The sequence below is a fragment of the Agelaius phoeniceus genome, chromosome 1, assembly GCF_051311805.1.
Source record: "Agelaius phoeniceus isolate bAgePho1 chromosome 1, bAgePho1.hap1, whole genome shotgun sequence".
Classification (NCBI taxonomy): domain Eukaryota; kingdom Metazoa; phylum Chordata; class Aves; order Passeriformes; family Icteridae; genus Agelaius; species Agelaius phoeniceus.
The window spans coordinates 151,304,301-151,330,877 of record NC_135265.1 but is presented as its reverse complement, the minus strand read 5'-3'; the positions used below and the strand labels follow the sequence as shown (position 1 = coordinate 151,330,877).

Below are 26,577 nucleotides of genomic sequence, written 5' to 3'. Positions count from 1 at the left end.
AGTCTGATAGGTTGGGAGAAGAGATGAAAAAGGGCCAGTGCTCAGTCATTTAATGTATAGACAAAGACATGTTCACTTCATCTGTCATGTAAACCTCAACTGCTCAAGTTTATCATTCACTGCCAAAAATGCTATTACAGCAGCTTGAGATTAGAAAGACAGTTTTATTCCTGTTCCTGACTGACCTTTGGATGGATTTTTCAACTCGGAAAAAGAAAAAAACTCTTTATATGATCTGAACCGAAGCTTAGAAAAGTCTAACACATTTCTAAGTATAGATGTGGTGATTTACAAGGAACTCTTTTTCTGGTTTTTATAAGACTCTGTCTTTCTTCAGCCATGAACAGTGTATTGCTTCTGACAAGGACACCGGGAACCTTTGAGATAGAATTATTTATGACTGGGAGTGTGTGATCCAATGGATAAGAAACTAGACTTATTACTTGGCTCTGCCACAGATGTGCTGAACAACAAGAGCTTTCCCTTTCTGTGTCTCTTCTTCTCTGCAGTGATGGTACATCAGAGTGAAAAATCTATTTTCTCACTTCTGTTTTCCAAACAAACCAGTACAGCCCAATCATCCTGGCAGCACCAGATGATGCCTCCTTGTCTCTAATCCCTGCTCCCTGCAGGGTTTTTTTGGCACAGCCAAGTGTCCTCCAAACCAAATACATCAATGTCATCAGGTCATTGGTGCTCTTTATGAGTCTGTACCTGGATTCACACAGACCAATCTCAGTGTCTGCTCTTAAAAGTTCACAATAAATTATTTGTATCAAGGTAGAGATTGTCTAATAATGGATGATAGACCAGTTGTGTTAAGAGCTGGAAAAGTGATCCGTGGTCCAAAAACAGCACAGGTTTAATTGTTTAGATTACAGTTGGTGCAGCAGCACTGGGACAAATTCTGTATTTGCCTTACCTGAGATCCAAGTGCTAAATGGTTTGCAGCACACTACTCAACAAAAACCTAAAAAAACCCCACCAACTTTTAGGGCATGAAAGCCTGAGTCTGGAATTCCTGGAAGTTATGTGGTCATGCAAAGGCATCTGGCTTTGCTCGTGGCCAAAAGAAACCTTAAACATAGGTGTGATTGATATGCTGTGCACAATTTGGCATTAGTGATCTCACTTTCAGGCTCTGTTACCTCATGGTGTTCTCCAAATCCCTCACAAATATCAGCCCCTTCCACACCCCCTAAAAATGTCCATGCACACTTTAGCTGCACAGTAGATGTACAGGGCTGGGGGAGGGAAATTCTCTATGTAGAAGGTAGTGAGGTACTGGAACAGGGTTCCCAGAGAGGCTGTGGCTGCCCCATCCCTGGAAGTGTTCAAGACCAGGTTGGATGGGACTCTGAGCCACCTGGTCTTGTGGAAGGTGTCCCTGCCCATGGTAGGGGATTAAAACTAGATGGTCTTTAAGGTTCCTTCCGACCCAAACCACTCTAAGATTTCTATAATTTCTGTGTGAGGGTCAGGTCTCCAGTGTACCCATCTTCAGGCAATGAGCTACACCCAGGATTACCTGGTCTTCTTTCAGCATGAGCCCCTAAAACCTCCCATCGCTGCCTGCACACATCACAAAACTTCATCTCCAGCTCATCCTCACTCCTCTCCCTTCCCGACCCCTCCCCTCTCCCTTGAAGACATCCTTTTTACCAAAACGAGCCGTGGAGGCTCCAAAAGACACTGACGTCAACGTAAAAGTAAACCAAGGAGGTCTGGTTCCTGTATCATCCATCCCGCGCCGAGCGCCGGGAGCGAGCCCACGGCCACTCGCTCCGGGAATCCGCAGCGGGCTCCGGGCTCGGCAGCTGAGCTTTCTCATCCCGGCGGGGTGAGTCCTGCCTGAGGCGTGATCCGGGCTGGGAGAGAGCGGGGAGAGGGAGGGACATTCACCGGCTGCAGCTCGGGAAGGCAGCGTGCTCTGATCCCGGCTGGGCTGAGAGTTTGGAGGCATCCAGATGGGGATGGGAGTCCTGGCAAGCTCGGTCGGGAGCGGAGCACGTGGGTTTGGATGCGAGATGGCTCCACGTGGGTGGGAATAGCGCTGGTGAGGAAGGAGAGTGTTCCTCACCAGGTGCTGGAGGGCTGGGGAGGTCAGAGCTGGTGCAAAGGAAAAGAGCATCTCATCGAGGGAAATGTTGGGTTTTCTATAAACTGAATTATCTGTTTGGATGGTAAAGAGCCCTGCGAGGGATTCTGCATAAAAACTTGAGTATTTCTGGTAAACTTCCATATACAGATTACTTGTGTCAAGTCCAGCTGCACACACACCTGTGCATCCCACAAGTGTCCCTATATAAAGATGCAGAGTTAGACACAGGATTTTTAGATTCAGGCCATGAAAAAATGATCTGAGAAGGCCCAAAATGAACTTTATAGTTTAAGTTCAGGAAACAAAAAACTTTCCCTAGGGAAATGATATGGAAATGTCCTTACTCTGATTGCTGTGTGGGTGGGGGAAGTGGCTTGGCCAGAGCTGGGATGGCTGAAAGGGATGAATGGCCTCACTAGATCTGTTGGCAAGTCTCTGCCAACTGGGACATGTCTGGCCACAGTACAGCACAGAGAGAGCATCCCCCAGTGTTTATACAACCCACACTCAGTGGCAGTGTGATGAATTGGCAACGTGGCTCTTCGGAATCATTTCAGCTGTGTTTTAGTGACAGGAGGCGCCTTTTTCTCTAACATTTCTCACATGCCAGGGCCAATTGCTCTTCTTCAGCAAAAAGCCAGCCCTTTTCCTGAAATGACAGCTCCTTCTGCTAAGCTAGAACTCCCCCATTCAGAAATAAAACAGTGGACATACAAGTTTAATCCTCATTACTTGCGCGTGACGGTCCCAGTTGAAAACCACCAGGGCGAAAACCTCTGTCGCCCACGATTAGATGCAATGCTGCATCTCAGCTCATTCTGTAAATCTCTCCCTGAGCAGGAGAAAGCTGGGCAGCCGTGGAAAAAGGAGGCAGAAATGCCCACCATCCTCCTATGTAGCATCTGCCAGCAAAAGTGAGGGCAGAAGCCTCCCTGTGGCAGAAACCTCTTTACTAAGACATTTTCCATCTCCTTTGTGCACAGATATCTCTGCCAACCCACAGTTAGAAGGAAAATGCCCATCTTCCCCCCATTCTTTCTTACAAGAACACATGGCAACTTAGCAATGCAACTGAGCAGCTATTTTATTCATCTATTTCAGAGCATTTTCCCTCACCCTGCTGAAGCCTCCTTCCCCATGTCCCCAGTGCACTGAGATAAAACACAGACATGGAGCCATTTCTCCCCTCTCCGCAGAGCCTAAAGGTGCCAAAAGCACCCTAAAAGTCTTTCTTCCCTGGTTTTGAAGCAGAAGGCAAAGGCCAAGGAAGGATTTGCACATGAAACATCTCTCACAGCACGTTCTCTCCGAGGCAGAGCAAGCAGAATGGAGGAGGCTGCTGAACACAGCAATAAATCCCACCAGGCGCACGTACAGCACCACCACAGCTCTGCTCCCCCTCAAGTGCATCATGCCCTTGGGATGACGTGGTTCTCACAGGGATGCAGGCTGTCCTAGCCCTATATCCCCACTCAGAGGGAGAAGACCAAATCCTGCACTCCAAATTGTCAGAAGGGCTGCAGGATTTTGGCAGTCCATGTTTTAAGGGGCTGGAGACAAGCAAAGGGGATGTTTAGCAGGCAAGTGCTCATCACCTCAGGGTTCAAAGAAACCTCACCCATTAAGAACATGTGAATCTTGATGCCTAAAATCAGAAATCCAAATTCCTGAGCCCTTTTTAAAATGGGAGACAAAAATTCCCCATGGGAGTAACATTCTAAGTTCAGATTTTTTGGACTTCAAGTCCAGGTTGGATGGAGCTTTGTCTAGTGGAAGATGTCCCTGCCATGGCAGGGGGCTTGGAACTAGATGATCTCTAAGTTTTCTTGCAACCCAAGCCATGCTGTGGTTCAATGATTCTGTGATTTCTCTTTCCACCCTGGGCTGTTATAGCAGGTTTGTATAAATGTCCAGTCACCATGTTTAGGAGGAGATGAAACTACTTATTACCTAAAGGTACATGTTAGTGAACATCCCATGACACCTGGTAAAATCTACAGCCCCTTCTGAGGAATGTCTGCTACTTCTTAGCCAACTCATCTGTAAATACTCAAAGGACCCTTCCTGCTCTCTCTTTTGCCTCTCATCCATTTTTCATCCTTGCATTTTAATGTGTTGCTTTTAGCTGTACATTTTTGCATTTGTTGCTTTTAGCTGTACATTTTTGCAGATCACAAATAGCTGAGCAAATCCTACTGATGGCTTAGCAGGGAAACACTTCCCATCCAGTAAATCCCAGAGAGGCACAGCAGAGTCCAGCCAAGCATGACAAAGTCCAGAGACAGAAGTAGTTGTGCTGAGGTGAAGGATCAATCAGGGGAATAGAAAAGTGAAGCCCAGAGCCCGAGCGAAGGATCAGTAAAGCTGTGAGGGTCAGATGGGATTAGGCTGAGCTGGCTGTGACAACTAAAGAAATGATGTCACCCATCAGGATGACACTAAGCAGGGATGCTGCTGTTCAGTCTCAGCATGATATTTACTGGGATCGATACACCATTAGTGTATGGACACAGAAGAACTGAATTCTTCATTACCTCTTACACATAATCTATAAAAGATGTACATCTCATCTATCACAGCCTGAAGAGCACCACTACAGTCATTACCACACAACAGAAAGGATGGCTTCTTCCACATTGATGCAAAAAAGATTTACTGTCAAATGTCCCTTCCTCTTCATGGCTCCAGCCTCCTTCTCTACAAATATCTGCCAAAAAGATGAGGCTCTGGGAAATGTCCCTAAGGCTGAAAATGTAGGGAATGGCTTCCAGTGTGCTGGTCCAGCAGACAGCTTCCCATCCTTGAATGTACTGAATTTGTCACCCTGTCTATGGGACACCTAGAGAGATGAATTTGGGCCACTCTGGGGAGCTGTCCCATATTGAGGCTATCACAAGTAGTCTTTGGCCTCATAGATGAGGGCAGGGATGCCTGTAGAGGTTTGCCAAAATTTTGTTTCATTCAGAGCTACCAACAAATGCAAAGACCTACACATCAGTGTAGGTTGTTTGCTGCAGGTAGGCATTAGCAAGGAGAAACAGCACTGAGCTCTGAGCACACTGACCCACACAGAGACCAGCACTGGCATTTGTAACCCACCAGGGTCCTCTCAGAATGGTGAACTCAGAAGGATGCAGCAAAGTGGGTGCCTGAGCACAGCAGGAGAGGGCACTGAGACAGCCTCAGCAGAAAAACAAATTTCTTGCATGACATGAAGGAGGTTTCTAGCACTCAAGTGCAGAGGACATGAGATTGCTGGAGGTCACACACCTCCATCAAACAGAGCCACTAGTGTGCAACCAGCTTCTCCTCTCAGTGGGATCTATGGCCACCCTCTTGCTGGTCTGGCCATGTTCCAGCAGCTGATCCTGAGCAGAGCAAAGTTAACAGGCAGAGTGCACCTATTCCTGCACCCACCACAGTCTAACTGGTCATTATCCATCTCAACAGAGAGCTAGTGCATTATTAGGCATATCAGAATCACAGAAACACAGAATAGTCTGGGTTGAAAAGGACCTTAAAGGTTGGACCTTACTTCCAACTCTGCTGCCATGGCAGGGACACCTCCCACTATCCCAGGTTGCTCCAAGCCCCATCCAGCCTGGCCTTGAACACTTCCAGGGATAGGGCAGCCACAGCTTCTCTGGGCAACCCAGTCCAGATCCTCCTCACCTTCACAGTGAAGAATTTCTTGCTCATATCTAATCTAAATCTATCCTAGTTTAAAATCATTCCCCCTTGTCCTATCAGTAACTCCTTGTTCAAAAAGTATAGAATTATAGAGCAGCTTAGGTTGGAAGAGACCTTAAGCAAGACATTCAGCCAGGTGCAATTTCACCTTTATTCCCAAAGTCTTTTTCTGGAAGAACAGAGAGAGAAAGCTGAGTTGTCATGCTGGGTTTCACCTGCTTGGCACTCACAGAGCTGCATTTCCCCGGCAGCCAGGCTGGCTCCTTTTGCCTGGGTTGAATATGCCAAGCAATACATCTCTGAGAAAAATCCAGGCTGCCAAGCTGTGTTACGCTGTCTCCAGCTACCAATTATGTGGATAAATTGATTCTCGTTAGAGTGATGAAGTAGCACAACAAATACACTTTCAGGAACCAGGCATTTTTCACACACCAACTTTGAGGCTTCCCACTGCTTTGATCAAACACACAGAAAATTGTCTGCAGGCTGAAGTGGTGTCAGAGACACAGACTTGTGGAGGCTGAGGAAAACCACCAAGAGGCTTAAAATACACCAACTAGTCCACATTTGTGCACTATTTTGCAAGGCAGGTTGGTCAGATGCTTTTTGAAGAGTCCACCATAAAGCTCACTCTGACCAGCAGCCGTCTCAGAGGATACCCAGGACTGAAATAGCAAGGGGCAGACGTCAGGAATCACTGGCAGGAGAGGGAAAGGAAGAGGAGTCGTGCTGCCTCTGTCCCCTGCCTAGATTAGATCTGTCTCATACCAGGGCTGCTCTTCTCCCACTCACAACAGTATCAAGTTCACCCAGAGAATCAGAGCTCCTAAGATGCTGACATTAATAATTCCCAAGTGTATTATTCTTTGTGAGCGGCTTACCTAAGGAAGTGTAAGATTATTTTAAACACTCGGATTTATTAATACACCCAGGATGGCTCAGGCCACTGGTTCTTGCCCAAGGGAGTTCAGCAGTGGAGCCCAGCATCTTGACTCACAGTATTGGGACTGATATATGACTAGCTATGATCAGATGGCATATCTAAAAATACTGAGCCTGCAGTTTATTTTTCTTGGAAAATGGAAAGACACCCAAAGAAGCAGAGCCCAGTTTAGCAAACACAGCAGGCTGGATTTTTGCTTTAAAGAAGCCAGCAGAATTTGCCCAAAAGGTCCCATCTTAGGTTGTGTTACAGCCATGGGATTAACCTGTGGCTCCAGCACCATGGGGGAACCTCTGGCTGCTGCTGTGGCTCTAACTCTGAATTAGAGAGGACAGGGATGCTGATTGCACATCCCTGCCCTAGGAGACACAAGCAATAGGATTCCTCTTACCCAAAGGAAGCCTCTACACTGAGACCTTCACAAACTGGGCTGGTCATCTGGTCCAGACTAGTGTTAATGAACTGAACTGTACAAGATGAACCCACCTTGCACCATTCCCAGGGAAGCTGCCTGGACATCTCCACAGCTGTTATCAGGTTTGCCTTCTGTTGTCTTCTGTAGATTAAACAAGCCCAATTCTGCTGGTTTGCCCTCATGGGTCACGTTTGCTGGCCCTCAGGTCATTCCAGCTGGTTTGGTTTGGATGTTTTCCAAGGCAGAAACACATCCCCTTTCATTAGTCAATTTAACACTATTTATTACATGTAATAGTGCTTTTGTAGAGAATAATCCCTCCAGGTGACATGAAAGGCAAATCAAACAGCACCTTGCAGCACTCCAAACATAAAAAAGACTGAAGCTTTCAGTACCAAGATGAAGGTATGGAAAGGAATGATTCAGCAGTGACAGGTGGAGCTTTTGCTCCTGATTAAAAATTTGCTTTGAGATCTTAAGCACAAGCTAGAGTAGGGGCTTGGTCTTCCCTCCATCATGCCATCCACTGACCACCCCTCAGTGAGTTCAAGACCTCACCAGCAGGGACAACCTGGTGCTGTCTATAATCACATCCCAGACAGAGAAAATATCCCCTTGGATTTCTGAACCATCATGTTTCCACCTGCCTCAGGTCTCAGCAGGTTTTCTCTGCTCCAGGTGGGAGACAAAAGAGTCCATGACCCCATACCAAAACACACCACCACCACCACCACCAAAAATAGTACCAGCTGGGTTCTGCTGCCCAGCACCCTGTTCCAATGTTTTTTAGGAGAAAATTTATTATTTTGGCATTGCAGTTTCCAGTAAATTGCAAATGTGATTCCCTCTTTTCCTTCCTGAATATTTCCCAGAGCACTTCTGCACATTGTGCTTAGAGGAATGGTTTCAACCATAGGGAAACTGAGGCACCTCCCTAGAAAAGGGGGTTTTTTGTCCCCAGTGAGGCCCCTCACACAGAACTTGCTTCAAGGACATGATCTGTAATTCTAAGCAGCTGAGAACACAAAGGAACACATCCCCTCCAAAATAAAAGGAAAAAAAAAAAGATCAGCAAACGTACCAGCTTCTTCCAGAGGCAGCAATTTTAGGAATCACTTGTAAGCAAGCAGCAGGGTGGTTGTTGGGATTTTTTTCCTCCCCAAATGAGGCCCTTTCTTTTCTTCCCATTCCTACAGGGCTTTTCATCACTGTGGCATTTCCTATGATAATCCCCCAGATTTATGCTGCCCTGTTCCAGATCAGAGCATTGCTGAGCTCTGTGCACGTCTAACAAAAGACAGCCCTGCCCTGAGCCCTTCCAAATCTCTCCAAACCAGGCAAACAAAGGGAATGGGAGAGGAGGATTAACATGTTTGCAGAGAATGAACAGGGAGAGGATGTCTTTCTCTAAAGCCCTTTTTGAGGTTTGTGGGTCCAAGTACCAGATTTTCCAAGTTGCAGGTGTCCTTCCTCCTGGGCTAGGTTACTAATATAGCAAAAAACCCCAAAAGTTGAACAGATGGCCCTGGGAGCCTCCTGCTGCCCCTTTCCAAATCTGTGGTCACTGCTAAATCAGAGCAGGTGGAGATACCAGAGTGGGTCCTTAAATTCCCCACAACTTCCTTTCCATGGGTTTTCAAATGTTCCTCTGGCCTCTGCATCCTTGCAGGACACAGCACATCTTGAGTTCAAGGTTTTCTAGCTCAGCCCTGCCACGCTGCACTTCCCACTGCCACAAACACAGGAGCAGAGCACAGAGAGCTCTCTGGGGGCTCTTCAACCATCCAGGACCAACAATCCTGCCAATTCCTGCTCTGCAGCCTTCAAACCAGAGCTGGGCAAGAGCCACTCCACCCAGCATTGACCTCCCAGGGCATGGTGCCCGAGTAATGCCAAAGCCCAAAGCTTGTGTAGCTTTCCCCTTCAAGCATTAGTGTCCCTGTGTGCCCAGTGACAAACAAAACCAACAGGAAATACTTTGCTGGGAATGGGGAGAGTTCTGCAGTGAGGTTATGACACTGGACATTGAGTTCTTGGCAATTAGCTTCTGAATCTTTGAAAATAACAAAAAAAAAAAAAAAAAAAAAAAAAAAAAAAAAAAAAAAAAGAGTACAAGAGGTGACTGGCCAGACCTGGATTGGGGGGCCAGAAAGGTCACAGTGGGACCCTGCAAAGGATCCCAAAGAGGTTTGGATCAGTAGGGGCAGGTGAGACATGATATGCTTTGTTGGGTGGCCAAAGAGTCCTGGTGGCTCACTTTGCTGGTGCCTTGAACTGAGGAACCTTGTCAGAACCCTCACAGCTGTGAGACCTGTGGTAAACTGGGCAGACTGGGATGGAGAGAGGGATCCTGGCTCACCCTCACAGAGCGCATTTATAACAGGTAAGGGACTTCACACCCCTTGTCACGAAAGAACTGGAGACAGGCAGGACCAATGTGCTCCAAACCACTCAGGAAAGACCTCAGGGCTGCCCAGAGGAGCAGCACTTTGTGCACTGCAGACATCTTCATTTTTCTTTCAGCTCAACAGGTGCATCAGCAAAAATGCCACAGCCTGGGGAGAAAACGGAGGGGGAACTGGTGGTCAGCAAAGCCAATTCCCAAATATGCAGCAGGCAGGCAGGAAACTGGCTCCTACACTCCTCCTCCCCCGTGCCTGACTCACCCAACAGGAGCCATGGCCATCATTTTAGGGCACCACTTGTCTTCCCCTGTCCCTCATCAAGCAGATGAATCACAGCTGGATCCCAGCAGAGGCCTCATATGGTGAGAGTCTGGTCTCCCTCCTTGCACAAACACACAGATGGGGATCCTGTTCAGAGGCAAGGATACAAAATTATGGTGGTTTCCAGCCCTTGCAGTCCTCTGAGGACAGCAAGTGACAGTCCAGCAAGTGCCTGTGATCCTGACCAGTTGGCAGAGGACACAGACTGTGTCCTGCAGAGCTGCTGACGTCAGGAAGGTACAGCTGCCTCTGGACCCTGCTGAGATGCCATCAAGAGAGCCAGCTCTTGATGAGGACCATATTTTGTAGCTCTCCACAGCCTCTGTTACCCATGCTGACAGTCAGGTAAAAAGCCCTGGGGTATTGAATATCACTGGGGGAGCAATCTAAGCCCTCCTTCTCCAGGGATAAGTCGTTCGCATTTCCTTGTATATTTGGTGTTTCTATCCCAGCATTGCAGGAAAGGGACAAAAGTCATCCCTTGAAACAGATTCTGTCTAAGAATTAAGAAAGGGAGCTCTGATCTTTTCCTCCAGTCCTTCCAGCTGCACCTTAGGCATAACCAGCATGAATGTCTCAGGGCTCAGATCCCAAAGCAGTCCCAGGATCTCCCAGACGTCCCAGCATGACACACCTGGATCACCAAAAGAACAGAGAAGAATGACCTCTCAACAGCCCAGCAGGTGAAGCCACATGTTGCTCTCTTTGGCTCCAAACAAGCAAGGGCCACAAGCTAAAAGCCAGGCTGGAGACAGATGCCAGCCTCAATCTTCAAGGTTCTTTCAACTGGACTTCCCTTGGATTCTACCAAAAGCACCAGAAAAACCCTGGATCTGCTTTCAGGGTCTGCCCATTTGCCATGATATTACTTCCATAAAGTACCAGCTCAGGAGCCACCAAAGAGGAGTGTTCCCACACACTTCTTTATGATAAGGAAGTGTGGTGGGGTTGAAGAACACCTGGCCTAAGTGGAAAATTCCTATATATTTGGGAAGAGCACTGTTGCCCACATATTCCCCCTCAATCAAAGGTGACTCCTGGAGGGTGGTCCAGTGCAAAAATTTCTCCACACCTGGTCCACCTGTGAGAGCCTACATGGTTCTCTAGGTCAGTTCTGATTCACAGCATCCCATAATAGCCTTGTAGACCGTGGACAATCAAGATTTTAGGGCTCCTGGGCAGTGCATATCATAGAGACATACATGAATGTTTTCCAGCACTTTTTAAGGCCTGGGGATATTCTAGGGTAGATTTACCAGAAGGAGGAGTAGTTGGAAAGGGTAAAATTAATGTAAACTCTCCTCAATGCCATTCACTTTATCTGCCATAGCAAAAGGTTACTCCCTGGCAAACTCACATTGTCGCCTCTCCATCAAGCCTGCTGCTAAAAAGAGGTTTTCCAGATAGGACAATGAAGATCCCACCCTTCAGTGTGTTCCATGCAGTGAGGATCCCACTCTTTGGTCATGGGTAAAGGCTCCTCAGTTTTCTGAACTGTTATTTCTATGTCCAACACTTTCTTGAGTAAGAATTCTCCTTCACTGCTGAAGAAAATAATTCATTTGTGAGGATCCGTTCAGTATAACAGAACCAAAATCAGCTTTCTAAAAAAACACAGGTATGTTTGGACATTGGACTTGGATCCTTGCAGAGCTGGTCAACAGAGACACTTTGAAAGCTGATCTGGCCATGTGCCTTGAGCCCATCTCAGCTCTGTTAAAGTTCATTATGCAGTGCCCAATCTCAATCTCTTCTCCCACAGCAGGGGATCAAAGGATGCTCAGTTCCCCTTTTTGAATAGGGCTGGAAGAGTACACCCTTCTCCTGACAAAAACAGGACACGTCTCCCCAGAGGGATGTGTGGTATCAACTTTCTCTCTACCTCCCTCCAGAGCTGTCTGGCCTCCTGCTTTTCTGCACTGTGTCACAGAAGATTTTAACCAGAGCCCTGTTCTATATGGCAAGGTTAAGGGATTGCTAGGAATTACCATGGGCTAGTAGCATCCTTCCCTGATGTCATTATTAGTCCTTCTACATGCTGATTTTGACTGAGCCAATACCTTCTTCCACCTACAATCTCACTCCGATATTTAATACTGTTGTAAATTCAATGAACAAGCTTGAAAATTTTCCACTTACTAAAGCTTTACTTTTTTTTTTCTGCCTTTCTCGCTCCCTCTGGGAGGGTGATAAATGACTGAAAATCAAGAGATGATAGAAGCTCTTCATTTATCAGCTATGGTTGCAACTCCTCCTGAAGTTGAGTGTGGGAACCGGGTCTGGGACAAAGCGTGGCCCTGAGCCCGGATGTGCCTTCTCCACCTTAACAACAGCATCTGCTTCCCAATATGGCATGTTCTACACTATCTCAGGCACAACTTGAAACTTTGCAGCTGTTGCCACTCAGAGCCTAGCTCTAAATCCAGCAAGGAGGGAGAGGCTGGGATAGTGGGGGAGTGCAGGGCACTGATTATCCCATGCACAGGGATGGGAATGCAGCTCTCATGCATCATGTGGAAGCAAAAAACCAAACCAGTCCTCACAAAGGAAGAACCAGACATTCCCAGAGAAGGTGGACAGAGTGCAGGTACCAATAGCTCATCCTGGAGAAAAGTCATCTCTTTCTTACAGTCTCGCATTTGTAACTTCAGAGAGTCATTCCCTAAACATAAAAATTTTGTTGACAGGCTGGGGGAAACTTAAGTATTTACTACCATAGGCATTGAGAATGATAGAATCATAGAATTCTGGAAAGGTCTGGGTTGCAAAAGACATTAAAGACCATCTAGTTCCAACCCCCTGCCATGGCAGAGACACTTTCCACTACACTAGGTTGCTCCAAGTCCCATCCAGCCTGGACTTGAAGACTTCCAGGGATGGGGCAGGCACAGCTTCTCTGGGAAACCTGTCCTGGTGCCTCTATAGGGTCCAAGTTCACCCACCCTGCCCAAATTAGACCATGAGTTGGCTTCTTCTCTTTGTTTTTAGCCCTGTTGAACTTCCAGGATGGAGGGAACTGAAGGTAAGATGATCACCCAGACAGGGCTCATCAAGACTTTCCAATCACACTTGCTTCCCAAGCATAAGGAAGTGAGAAACAAATGAAAGTTCAGGCATATGCCTGAGCTAGAGGTCTGTGGTGGAATGCCTGGATCAGGTCTCCTGGATCAGGGGCTCATAAAGCTAAGGAGGATGTTCCTGAAACTGGGGGAACAGTCTGCTCCTCAATGTGCAGAAACTCAAAATAGAAAATCAATAAAATAACCAGACAAAAAGGATCAGCTCAGTCTTGCTGGGAAAGATCCAAGGGTGAAAAAGTAATTCCAGAAAATGAGGTCAACCTTCTCTAATAACCATAGCTACTGTTTGTGCTCCAGTGAGACATGCATGTGTGGAGTTTACCTCTCCTCTATTTATGGATTTGGCCTCTTGACCTGGAATTCAATGCCTCTCAGTTGATCCTGTCGTGTTGTGACAGGCCATATCCTGCGTGTTTATTGCATTGGCACCAGTGTTGTCTTTATCTAAAGTGTGATGCAGGCCAGGGCTGATACTAAAATCCAGCATCCATCCTCTCTGTATTTCTAAACAACCAATCTCGATGTAAGCTCTTGCTTTTTTTCTGCCTTTTCTCCCAGAGGAAATCTCTAATGCTACTGAAAAGCCCCTGGGGAGAGCATCTGTGCAAACCCCCCAAAAATATTGGGTTTTGGTACCAGTTTAGAGCAAGAAGTGGAACTTGAGATGGAACTTGGGAGATTTTGAGTCCTTAGTGCATTAACTATCAGAGATATCTTAAAAGCTGTTCTAGGGTGTGATTTGAACCCATCTCAAAAATGTTTTTTTTCATTAAGCTTTGCACAATGTCAGTCTCTTCTCATATAGCAAGGGTGTAGAGATACTTAAATCCCCACTCTGAGAGACACCTGACACCCACAATGACTCTACCACAAGTAGGGAAGGATTGTATGAGGATGGAGGAACATGTTGGAGGGCTCCTTGGTGGAACCTCAGACTCTCTATTGCCACTCATGCTCAACCATTTCAGGCCTGGATAGATCTCATTATCTCCTCTCCCAAATGACTGCAGCAGCCCTACCAAAGTGTGCAGGGTCACCCTTTGGTTCCCTGTGCCAGGGGTTTTCTCGGGGTCTGGACAGCTGGGTTGGTTCAAAGCACATCACAGGCTTTGCTGCATTTGGTTCAGCACCTTCCTGCAGCTGCCAGGGATGCTTCTCTCTAATAACAGTTCACATCAGGAAGAGGAAAAGAGGGATATTTTCCTCATGTCACGCATGGTGGTGGGATTGAAGTGGCCTTGAGCTGGCAAGTTCCCAGCAAAGAGATTTTGTTCCCACAGAGACACAAGAAAATTGACCTGGGGGCAGTTTTAGTTTACTAGAGATGTTCAGGCATTAGCACCGTGAGTACGGCTGGAGCCCTCTTCAGCATTTACAGCACTTCATAAATTTCAGAGAGATTTAGGGCAAGGAGCCAGATGTTTGGGGAGAAATTCTGAACACTACAGACAAGTGGAAATATTTTTTTTTTTGGTAGTGTATATTTTTTCCCATTAGTTGCAAGGCTATATTTAGAAGGGGGGTGGGGAGGGGGAAGAGAGGGAGAGAACGCAAGAGACAGATTAGGCATTTCTTCATATTCTGTAGTCACTCCAGTTGTTCTGCTTGTAGGAACAGATGTCTCTTTCCTAGGCTGATAGCATTCAGGTCCACAAGGAAATTTTCTTACCAGCAGCTCCTCTAACATAGAAGGGAGACCGGGCCAGAGGTAAGTCAGTCCTTCATGCAGGAATACACTGCAGGGACCATTGCAGGGAATGCTTTGGGATATTGGTCAGAGACAAAGAGGGGGCCTGGGATGGGAGACAGTGGGGGGCCAGGAAGGATTTGCTGGATATTGGACTCCAAGTCCTGGCTATTGCAACAGGAAGCCCTGGAAGGGGTGGGAGCAGAAAGGGTCCTGCACTGAACACATGGATGAGCAGCTCGGGAAGTCTCTGGCTCTGTCCATGCAGCAGGTGTGGAAATCCCTTGGGAAGTGCCTGACCCAAAAAGCCAGGCTGTGCCAGCAGCTGGCAGGGGCTACAAGGAGCTTCTCCCTTGTGACTTTCTTTGCTCTTGGGATTTGGGCGGTGTAAGGATATTTGGTTGTTCTTCAAGGAGATGGAGGGTAATGGAAGTGTGCAAAGTTTCAGGCTTTCCCTCCTTGAAAAGTACTGTGACAGCTCTTGTGAGGAGGGGGGTGATGTCGTTTGTATATGTGTAATCCCAGGTGTAATTAAATTCTGGTGAAATGCATTCAGGAAGGTTTTGGAAGCCAAGAGAAGAGATGGTGCACTGCCTGGAATGGGGTCAGCTTCAAGTGGGGATGTTTTACCTGTTTGGCTATGCAGCAGGGTGCAAGCTCAGCTCTAGGAGAGGTGCTGTCTTCCCTCTCTGAGCCCAGTTACGGGGTTAGTAGAAGGAGAAAGCAGATCCCTTCCAAGGTCCTTAGCAGACCCCTGCAGAAATGCTCCCTGCTTTTGCAGCAGCACACTCACCAACAACGTGGAGAGTGTTAACAAATGCCTGAGTTTTTCCAGGTTAACCTGGTGAATCCAAAATTTGCAGAACTCTGAAGGCACTGTGGGGTCTGCACAGCACTGTCATATGTGCCTCGCTAAGGAAACCACAGAAACCAGCCTCCCAAAGGGTTAAGACGTGGTTGCTCATCCTGGGATGCCTCAAAAACTCTCTGCTCCCTAACTGGGTCTCCCACCTCGCTGCATTCCCCAGGCCAAGACCACACATGGCTCTGTGCCTCAGTTTCTCCATGCAGCCAAGAGATCAGCACAGCTTGGAGTGAATGCTGCAAGGCAGAGCTGGTACACCTGACCCCTCTGCATCACCCCTGCATCCCTACCTGCACTGGTGCCCTGTGCTCCCTGGGCTGTGAGCATTGTTTCACCAGTCCTGCATTCCCTGGCTATGCAGGAGCCCAGGTATTTCCCCAATAATTAGAACTCTGCTGTTGTTCTTCTCTTACTGCCCTTCTCAGTTTCCTTTCAAAGGACAGAGCAAGCAGGCAGCTGAAGGCAGAAAAAGGAGAAAATGCTCAAAGAGTGCTAAATTTGCAATTAAAAATTTCCTTCTTAAAAGCAAGCAGCAGCACACAGGTCAGTTATTGTTTTTGCACTTGCCTGTGAAGTTCCTGCATGTGCCTATATGGTAATTTTCACTGCACAGCTCTCCTTGCACACAGCCACAATAGCTGTTATTCCAAACTGACATTTCCAGCACTTTGTCTCAGACACCCTGGAAACGCTCGATGGATTATTGTAATCCCTATAAAATCAAATGCATTTCTCTTTTATTGTTACAACCTCCCAAGAAGACAGGCTCAAATCCATCCTACTGGCTGAACCCATAAGAGTCCAAATCTATATGTTTTAAAATGTAACTTAAAAAAAAAAAAATGTTAATCATCTTGGAAAAAAATTCTCTCAAAAATATGTGTTTTCCCCTCACGTATAATGGTCCACAAGGGACAGAGAAGGATACACTCAGGAAGTCATGCTCTGATTTCTCTGAAAGTAACAGAGCTGGAAACACACAGCACCTACTGCAGAGATGTCACTCCATGCTCCCTTGTGACAGATGGCAATTGGTACGAGCCCTGACAGGGTATGAGATATTGGTCTTTTAAATGCTAGCAGCATGATTGATAGAGCATTCATCAAGACACTTGGCATTTCTGTCACTGCAAGGCCAAGATCTGATAACACAGAAAAGAAGGACATGAAAAATACAGTGGAATTGATAAGACATCGTAGACATCCAAGTATTTCAGAAGGGATTTTTCTACATAGTGTGGTATAAACAAGCAAAAAGAGGCAAGCCCCCTTTATCATTACCTTTCTTATAGGTGACCAGTACTAGCAAGTCTCATCAGAGATGTGCTGGGGAACCTCTAGGTGCCCACCACTGCTGGGTGGGTATTTGTAGGTCTGGAGGGGCAAAGTATGTACAATCCCACTTCTCTTTTTGCTTGCACATGCACATCTAGGCTCTTTCTTTCAAAGACTGAGGCATTGCTGCTGCAAATGGCCATAGAGGAGGTATAAACTCATAAGAAATCTGCCAGTATGTGAATTTCTTCCTCTGTGTATCTCTGAGAGCTTCATTTCAGTGTTTTCATGCATGCTCAGGACAAGGGCTGAGGGAGAACCATGCAGACCTTTCCAAGTTTTAAATAGATTGTCTCTGGGGTGTCCAGGACTGTGATCTGTCACCTGGTTTTAAGCAGCAGGTTCAAGCCTGGATGCAGAGAGTTGGCATTTGGTCCAAGCCAAGTGGCATCAGTCCCATCTGGGTCACTTTGCTCCGTGGAGAAGAGGAATGCACTTTGGAGAGCTGTGCTCTCCTTCATCTAACTGGCAGTGATCCCTCATGGCCTAGGGTGACCTGCTGGACTAAATCATTGCTTGGACACCCACAGGCTATTTCTTGTCACAAAATGAGCTAGGGATGAGGGTGCCTCACCTTCAAAGGATGTGATTTTGGCCTTGGGCCCGTGGAGAGCACAGGATCCACACAGCGTTAAACTGGTTGTGGTTGGTAGAGCTCAGATCACAGCACAGAGCAATATCCATTGCCCATCCATAGCAGGGCCTTGGAGATGGAGGAGCACACAGAGGCAAACTGGGCATCTCAGGCAGGAGGCAAACAGGTCAACAGCACATCACCAACACCAACTCAACAACCAGCACTGCATCAGCCTCCACACATCCTCAATCTGTGATTGCTTACACGTTTTGAAGGATTACCCCTTTGCCTGAGACTGGACGTACAAGTTTTCCCCCTTGCCAGATGGGAAATCTGATTTTCATGGCCAACATTAGAGATTCAAAAGTGAGTTTGGGGGGGAGGGGTTAATCTCTCTTGGCCTTGAGAGGAAGCTGTATGAGGAGCAGGTGAGCTGATTTGGTCTATTCAGCCTGGAGGAGACTGAGGGGAGACCTCATTGAAGTTAAATCTTCTTTGTGAAAGGAGGGGCAGGCACTGATCTCTGTAGTGAGCAGTGACAGGACCTGAGGTAATGGCCTGAACTGGTGTCCAGGTAAGCTTAGATTGGATATTAGGAAAAAGTTCTTCACCCAGAGGGTGGTTGGGCACTGCAACAGGCTCCCCAAGGAACTGGTCACACCACCAAGCCTGACAGAGCTCAAGGAGCTTTTGGACAACTCTCTCGGGCTCATGGTGTGACCATGACCATCTTGGTGATGGTCCTGTACAGGGGCAGGAGTTGGACTCTGTGATCTTTGTGGGTCCCCTCCAACTGAAGATATTCTGTGATTCTGTGATTCCAGACAAAAGCTGTAATTCAGCACACGACCATTCAAACCACCAGACAAAGTAGGACTTGCTGGCCATCATATGGGCACATGGGCAAGCAGACCACGGCTGAATAGTGCCAACACCCAGCAATTAGCTATCATCTGTCCCAGTCAGGCTGGTTCTCCCATGGTTTGGCATAAATCTGAAATTATTTCTCTTCAGGAAAACAATGAGAAGCAGGCAATATTCTCTTTGTTTCACAGAAACCATCCAGCCCTGTTTGCTGTGTTTCAATGCCAAAGCAATTGTGAATTTGCAGGGAATAAGACCTAAAAGAAAGGATGTGTGTAGCAGAGAATGTTAACAAATGACTTGCAGGTTCACATTAGAGGAAACAAGGATCACTCTTAGTGCCTGTTTGTGTGGTTGTCAGCTCCTATTTCCTCCGTCCTCCTAATGTTTTTCAATCTGCTGCCTAATTTCAACTAGAATTTGGCAGAAGGGAAAGATCACCTCAATTTTCAGGAAATTAGGCAGCAGAGAAAGGAGAAAGTCAAACAAGTGTTGGAGCCAAGGGAAGAGCTGGAATGTGAATGCTCATTAAGGCAGCCAAGTGTCCACATGGGAAAAAGTTATAATAAGCATCTCAAGCAGGGCAAAGCATTCCCCCAGCCCTGTGAGCCACTGTGAGACATGAGACTGCAAGAAATCAGGTGTCATTTAATCTGACACTCAGAAAACTATGTGTTTTGTGTCTCCAAAGTCCCTTTTATGTCCATGGCATTGGAGGGGAAGGAATAATCCAGCTCTGCTCTGGATTTGGCAATTTCTAACTGCAACTCCCCAGAAGGTGGGTGTTTCACCCACTTGTTCCAGCCACCCTCAGACCTGGAGGTTTAAAGGAGACATCAGTGCCCAGGAATCAAGTGAGAGCAGAGATCTGATGCCTACAAAAATGGGATCTTACCTGCCCTGAGAATAGCCCCATTTCTGCTTCAGAGTAGAATCTGTCTCCCCCAGAATTATCTCTCTTCTCACAGCCCAAGGGTCGGATGGGCACCAGCTTTTTCCTTTCAGCAGCTGGATTCATGCCCTTTCTCTCCCTTTTTTTCTCTGTTCCCCCTGTCAGCAAACCCACCCTCCCCAGGCTGAGCACAAGACACATAGAGCAAGCTCTACCACATATAGAGCAAGGTCGACATGCACAAAAACACCATATTTGGCCAGTTTGATCCAGAGTTGAGTGAGAGCTTGCCAGAAAGAGAATCATACAATTTAAATTGAAAGAGAGTGAGTTTAACCCTTCATTTATAAATATGATGATAAATCACCCAGGGAACTTTAAACACAGGAAGGCTGAAAAGCTAAACACACACTGCTGCCACCCCAGGCAGCAGAATAACACCAGCAGGCAGGACAGGGTGAGGGGAACAAGGAAGATGATAGAGGAGCCAGGTTGCCATATCAGATGTTCCAGTTCAGGACAGGGAGATGAGAAAAGCTGAAGCTGTTTATACTAAATTACACTCGTGCTTGTTAACGTCCTTTTCAACTTTCCGATCCCAGTGTGTGGCTCTGGTGTTCTCCGGGTCTGCACATAGAGATCCTTTCTGCACACCAATAAATAATCCTTTTGGCATGCAGTTAGGACAAAGCTCAGTTGTCTGACCTGCCTTTTCTTTTGTAACCTATTATTTGAATTGCTGAGCCAGATCCAAAAGTCCCCTGGGCTAAGGAAGTGAACCCCGTTAATTTCAGCAAGGTCAGGGTGAGCCTTAAGGCTGTCACCAGGCACAAGGCTGGGTGAAGTGGATATGGGATGGTCAAGGATCTCCTCCTGGAGCAGACATAGCACTGAGCTGCCCATGCTAAGTTAACAAGTGTGATGCCAAGCAGTGAGTGAGTGGGGGAAGAGGCTGCAGGACCTGTTTTCAGCACAGTGACCATCTGTTTCCTATTTGGCCCAAGAATGATGGAACTGGTTGTGTCACACAACAATGAGAAAGTATTTCAGAGCAAGTCCCCCTCTCCCAGTGCTGAGCAGAGACCTTTATCAGAACGAGGGAAAGCAGGTCAACCGACATTCTCTGTCCCTCCCTTTATCCCATTTCTACCCAGATTCCTGCTGTACTTTTAAGGAAATGCTACCCACAGTTTCCCAGCCAGACAGACAGAATCCAGCCTGAGAGGTATAATATAACAGCCTCAGCCAACTGGCACGGTCAGACAGCACTCAAAAGGATGCATGTTTACCTATCTTGGGCTTTGCAGACTGCCAGCTCCAAGAAACAGGGATTGCATGGAAATCTGGGGGGCTGAGAGTTCAGGAAGGTATGAAGCAGACTAAGCTCCAAGCTCTTTAAGGATTTTAGTAAGGGGGTTAACCCAAAATCTATTTGCTCTGTAAGTAAAGGTGGTTTTTGCAGCTCTGCATGAGCTCATGCCATAGTCACAAGTAATAAATAGTGCAAAACACAGCAAAATAAAGGTTTGCAGAGGCTGCAAAGCTTCTCGTTAATTTAACCATGCCCCTCACTGACTTTCATATGCCACCACATCATAGTGATGAGTAGCTGAAATGACTCACTTTAACACCTGCATGAGTTTGTCTGATGGTAGAGAAAGAGACCTGGTTGAGATAGTATTTGGACTCAGTGAGAGGAAGAATTCAAAATCTTTGGAAATGTTTAGCTTTGCTCAGGCACAAGGTCAAGCTGCCTTTCTGTGTTGCAAAAAGGGGCAAAGTACCTTTCTCACAGGCTTGGAGTCCCACAATGGAAAAATCCTTAGCAGCTGTAAACTGGGGGTTTGGTCCAGCTCCATCTCATTAAAACACTCAGAGGAATTCTGTTGCTTTGCTAGTCCAGTTCTCCATCCTTTCTGCTTGTGAGCCATGAGATGAGAGCAGTCCCACAAAGAAAGGAAGAGGCCATTCACCCAAACATCCATCAGTAACAATTTGATTAGATGAAGATTTTTCCCACCACAGCCCAAGAGGCAGCTTTTCCACAGACTGTCAGGGAGGAAATCTTCAGGATTAATTAAATTTACTGGGACTTCTTTCATGTAGTTGTTTGGATTTTGAGTTCAGATAGGGCAGCAATGGACTGGGAAAGCTCTAATGCAGCACTTCTTTGCATATTTAATTTGGCAAACACAATGTTACCTGTTGTTTTTCAGCAGTTTACAATATCTGGAGTTTATTTCCTTGCACATGGGGCTCAGTAGAAAAGGTGGCTATGTAAGCCAAGACATTGTGTATGCTGATTATTTTAATTTTCTATTTGTCTGTAACACATCCTACATCCCTCAAAGGTATTGTGAGGATAAGGAATATTTGAATGTATTTGGAATTGCTGATTTCATTGAGACAAGAAAGGCAAAATAAGATGAATATCAGGTATTTGTGATAAGGGATCTCAGACTGAACAAAAATCTCCCAGAGGAGGCAAACTACTAACAAGAGGCAAAATCAGAGCAACCAGCCAGTGCCACGGAATTACAATGAGAAGACAAATGCATGTGCAATTCAATAGAGTTTACTGCAAGTTCAGGGATGGGTGATTTTGTCTTCTCCCCTTGCTCAGGTATGTGTCAACACAGATATACACTCTCACACTGCACTCCAGGGGCATCAAAGTCTTTCTTTATTCCTTGGCTTCCACAGCGCTCCTCCTGATAGCATCTGCAAAGAGAAAGCTGGGAGCAGATCCAGGCATCTGCTCATTTCAGTTTGTTTTCATAATTAAAGAGTGAAACAAACAAACAGAGAAGATGGTGAGAATTTTAGGAAATCAGTAGAAAACGGGCCAGGATTCTGCATCATGCCCATGCATCTTTCTCAGGTGCCAGACTTTGCAGTTCTACTACCTTCAGCCTATTTTGGGGGCAGTTTTTCCTGTTTTTCTCTGACAGTGTGCTTGGCACAAAATGAGAAGAGACAAGACTCTCCCTCAGGAGTCTGCAGGCTCAGTCAGAGCCAGACAAAATGCCATGAACATGTGTGCCACTTTGGCTGCCACCAGAGCTCAGTGCAGGGTGAAGTAATCTGGTCATTCCCAAAACACGTGATGTTCCAGTGTCTGGTTTCTGCTGGGGATGGTCTAGAGGGAAAAGGGGACAGAAACTAGCATTGTTCCTCTTTGTCCAGTAGTTCTTTGGGGCATTACAGGTGGTCTGACCTCAGGTTTCAGGATTTTAGTCCTGCAGTGTATTCTGGCACTAAGTTGGATCTGAGGAGGGCTTTATCTTTGAGCATCAGCCATTCCAATGGACAATTCAACTCCTTGGGCTTCAGTGTCTATCTAAATTTTAAAAAATTGACATTTGGTTAGAAATATCCTTCTGAGCTCAAGGACATTAAAAACCAACTTTTTCCTTCAAACCAGTTCCACAGACTGAGAGGCAAGAAGAAACTAGAGCAATCCCCAGATTCCAGGCCAACAAACCCACGATCCATCATGATGGCAAAGTCACTTCTCCAAGAATTTTCACACCTGGTCTTCTAAATTCTCAGTCCTAATCTCTGCTTTCTCTCAACAAATGTTCTGCTTCACTCTCACCCAGCTTGAATGAACCAACCAGAGTAATCACAACAAGGCTGTAGCATCCCATGAGGACTATTGATTTTTGAATGTTGACTATTGGCCAAACACTGGTGAGACACATTAGGAGTGTTGTATGCAGGAAATGCAGAGAGACATGGTGACCAGGCAGAAGAAGGCTTTGGCACTCAAACAGAGCTGCTGTGGTGTTCTCTGGACTCAGTACTGTCCCTGCAGAACATTTTCTTTTGGCCAGCAGGGACTCTTCTCAGGACCTATTTTTCACTTTTGTTCTAAGTAGCTTCCTCCTCCACTTTGTACACAGCCACCAACAGCTTGAAGCACCTCACAGGTGATACAGCACCTTTGGTCCATCCTCCTGATCCCCATAAGCAGCAAAAAAGATTGGAGGAGGGGAAAAAAATCTGCCAGAGGATGGGGTATGCTTGGGGGAACTGGACATTCAGACCCCCTCAGCAATTCCAGACTTCCACACTGAGACATCCAGCCCAGGCACACTGCAGTTCTGTGAGCACTGGGAGATGTGTTTGCAGCTCCTTGTCTCCCAGTCCTCAGCATTTGGCTCATTAGCAGGGATTTCAAACCCTCATAAATCAACTCTTTCAGCATCATTCTCTGCTGATCCAAGCTGATTTTTTTAACCTCAAAGCCCTGCCCAGCCACTTTGAGATATTCCAGACATTTTTCAACCATTTATTTTTATTGAAACCAGCCAAGTCTCTGTATATATTTGGTCTTTTTTTTTTTTATCTTTTAATATACAAATCAGTTTAAAATAGTGTATAAGTCAGGAATGATTTGCAAATTAAACTGTCAAACCCTGGCAGGACCAGTGGCTTACACCCTTAGCTTGAAATCTTCTGGCTGCTGTTGCTGTGAACACAGATCTGTAGAAGATGCCACACAACCTGCTTCTGCTTTCTCAGACAATTCAGCCTTTCTTTGATTTCAGAGAAATCTTACAGCTCCTGAAAACACTGCTGCATGTAACTCTCTAATGGGATCACCTGCCCAAGGCAAGGGATATGATATTTTAGGAATCAAATGCTAGGGTTATGGTTATGCAAAGGTCTTCCAGCCTTAAAATCATTTCTGTACAAGGAAGAGGAAGAGAAACTTGAAGTGGAGTGTGTGTCTTTTCCCTAAAACATGCATCTGGAACCTCTGCAAGGCACTAATTATAAGCCCAGGTATTTCCTTGCAATTATTGGTAATCCCATATTGGTAGATGGGGATCTACTACTCAGGATGTGCAAATATGTTGGTTAAAATGTTTTTAAGTGACAAGATTTTTGAGCCCTAAGGAATGCTGACATATTTATCACTATACCTCTATTTCTTTTCTTCCAGATTGCTGGAAGTCAGTGACCATGCCGACCTCCTCCACCCAAATGCCACCCCTTGACTCTATCAACTCCACCGAGGAACCTAACTCCAACATCAACTTGTTCTCCAAGTTCATCAACTCAGACAAACAACTGTTCACAGATTTTTATAATGTGTGGATTGTCCTGATGGTAGTCAATGCCATCATTTTCCTGGTGGGTGTTGTGCTGAACAGCTTGGCGCTGTATGTCTTCTGCTTCCGTACCAAGACAAAAACCACCTCTGTTATTTACACCATCAACTTGATTGTAACTGATCTCCTGGTGGGCTTTTCCTTGCCTGTCCGGATCATCATGTTCTACAGTGCAGGGGATTGCAAGAATTGTTCCTTGGTTCACATCTTTGGCTACTTTGTCAACATGTACTGCAGCATCCTCTTCTTGACGTGCATCTGCGTTGACCGCTACCTGGCAATAGTGCAGGTAGAAGCCTCACGTAAATGGAGGAACCCCACCTGTGCCAAGGGGATCTGCATCTTCATTTGGATCTTTGCCACCGTGGTGACTTTCTCCATCCTGACCATGGCAATACGGTTTGCCAAGTGCTGCCTCTCCAAGATCCTGGTCCTGATGGTCTGCGAGTACTTCTTCCCCCTCATCATAATCATCTTCTTCACCACCAGGATTATGTGCGCCCTGTCCAAGCCCAGCCTCATGCACCAGAGTCGGGAGAGGAGAATGAGGGCTGTGCAGCTCCTTATCACCGTCCTCATCATCTTCATGATCTGCTTCACTCCTTTCCATGTGCTACAGGTTGCAATCTCCATCAACCCAGACATGCCCCACAACGTCAGCCTCCTCGTCTACCATGTGACAGTGACTCTGAGTAGCCTCAATAGCTGCATGGACCCCATTGTCTATTGCTTTGTCACCAATAACTTCCAGGCAACCATGAAAAACATCTTCAGGAAAACCGAGCCAGAGCAAACTAATGCAGACATCCTGGGTATGAACAAGAATTCCAAGGGCTCCAACGCAAACATCGCCTTCTCAAACACAATAGGAAGCCCTCTGAGCTTGCCATCACCAAGCAGTGTTCAGATATAATCCACATGTGATGGGACACGTTGCAGTAAGCCAGTGCCATGATGCTGGAATATTGATAGGATGCACAATACAATAGTTTTTGAACTCTGTGTTTTAGGCTGAGGTTCAGACCAACAGTGGTGGAATTTATTCCTCAAGAACATTGTGGTCTGTTTGGAAATGGAACCTACAATGCTGTTAGTACCATACAAAAGAGAGTCCGTTAATTACTGTTCCCAGCAGGGAAGTTTTCTTTGTATTTTAATACAGACGTTTTGCTAGCAACAAACTCTTTACTGTGGTTTTCTTTGCATGTTTGTCATCATAATGCAACACTTCTAGGATGACTTAGAAAGCAGGATAGCTTTGGTTTGTAATGAAAGATTTTGTGCTTATATACTTAAGAATAAAGGTCAAGAAGGATGTTTCCAGAGCTATCCACTACAAAGGTTTTAGATGCCAATGAAATGGGAAAGAAAGTATTCTAGTCCACATGTCACTAGTGACTACTCATTCCTTCCTGAAAAAGTCTGAACCTTCTCAGGGAAGAGATTAAGTCAAGCAGTGAAATCTCTCGGCTATAAGAAAAAATACATGTCAATGTATTTTTTCCCCAACACACATTGTCTGTGTTGAGGAGAGGTTAAGGATATGTTCCACCTGTATTTGGATCACTAAATCCCCTGAACTGCAGATGAGTATACAAAAATCTGTGAAAATGAACATGAATCCCAGCAAGCTCTGCTGTTCTGCTCTGTCTCCCTGAGGAATAGCCAAGATGAAAACCAGAACCAGACTATGAAGCTATACTACTCTGGTTTGGTTTTTCTTCCTGGCATGTTGTAACATCAGGGCTTGATGTCCTAATTCCCCCAGCAGCCCATCCACTCAGTCACTCAAAAGCCAATACTTCCAAGCACAGAAAAAGAATGCATCTCAGGCACCTATGTTGAAATCATTCACCCCAGGACAAACTCAGTAGGATGTTTCAAAGAGCCATGTTTAAAGTCTCTTAAATGCCTAAAGAGGCTAAGGATGCTGCAAAATTCTAGCCCCAACAGTGGGGGAATGTTTTAGATGACATTATATCAGTGAAACCATGCAAATGCAAAAAAAAAAAATTATCCTAGGAAAACTGCAAAATCTGTGGCATGAACAGCCATAACTGCTGTTGTTTCTCCACATTTCCTCACTCTATGACCACTCCATCTGGAAGGCTACTATGAATTCATCAAGTCTAGTGATCAGCTTTTCCTAGTACTCACTGGTGTTACCTGTCAGAAGAGCAGGCATTGGTCCAAGTTAACGCATCCTGGAGTAGTACTCTGCTTCCCTGAGATCTGACTGTGGTACAGCCATCTCCATTCCACAGGAACACAACATAAACAAT

The 26,577-nt window shown here is 46.2% G+C and overlaps 1 protein-coding gene and 1 long non-coding RNA gene across 3 annotated transcripts in view; one reads left to right on the top strand and one right to left on the bottom strand.

Moving 5' to 3' along the window:
- LOC143696161 (uncharacterized) overlaps positions 1–26,577 on the bottom strand; it is a 77,577-nt gene that overhangs the window by 44,196 nt on the left and 6,804 nt on the right. The window lies entirely within an intron of this gene.
- Positions 1,754–25,399, top strand: GPR20 (G protein-coupled receptor 20). Of its 2 annotated transcripts, none has more exons than XM_077191562.1 (2): positions 1,754–1,840; positions 24,127–25,399. In XM_077191562.1, exon 2 carries the CDS (start codon positions 24,147–24,149, stop codon positions 25,206–25,208), a length of 1,062 nt encoding a protein of 353 aa, XP_077047677.1. In that variant the 5' UTR covers positions 1,754–1,840; positions 24,127–24,146; the 3' UTR covers positions 25,209–25,399. The 2 variants fall into 2 exon arrangements, with proteins under 2 accessions (XP_077047677.1, XP_054503772.1); XM_054647797.2 differs by lacking the exon at positions 1,754–1,840 and adding an exon at positions 14,546–14,663.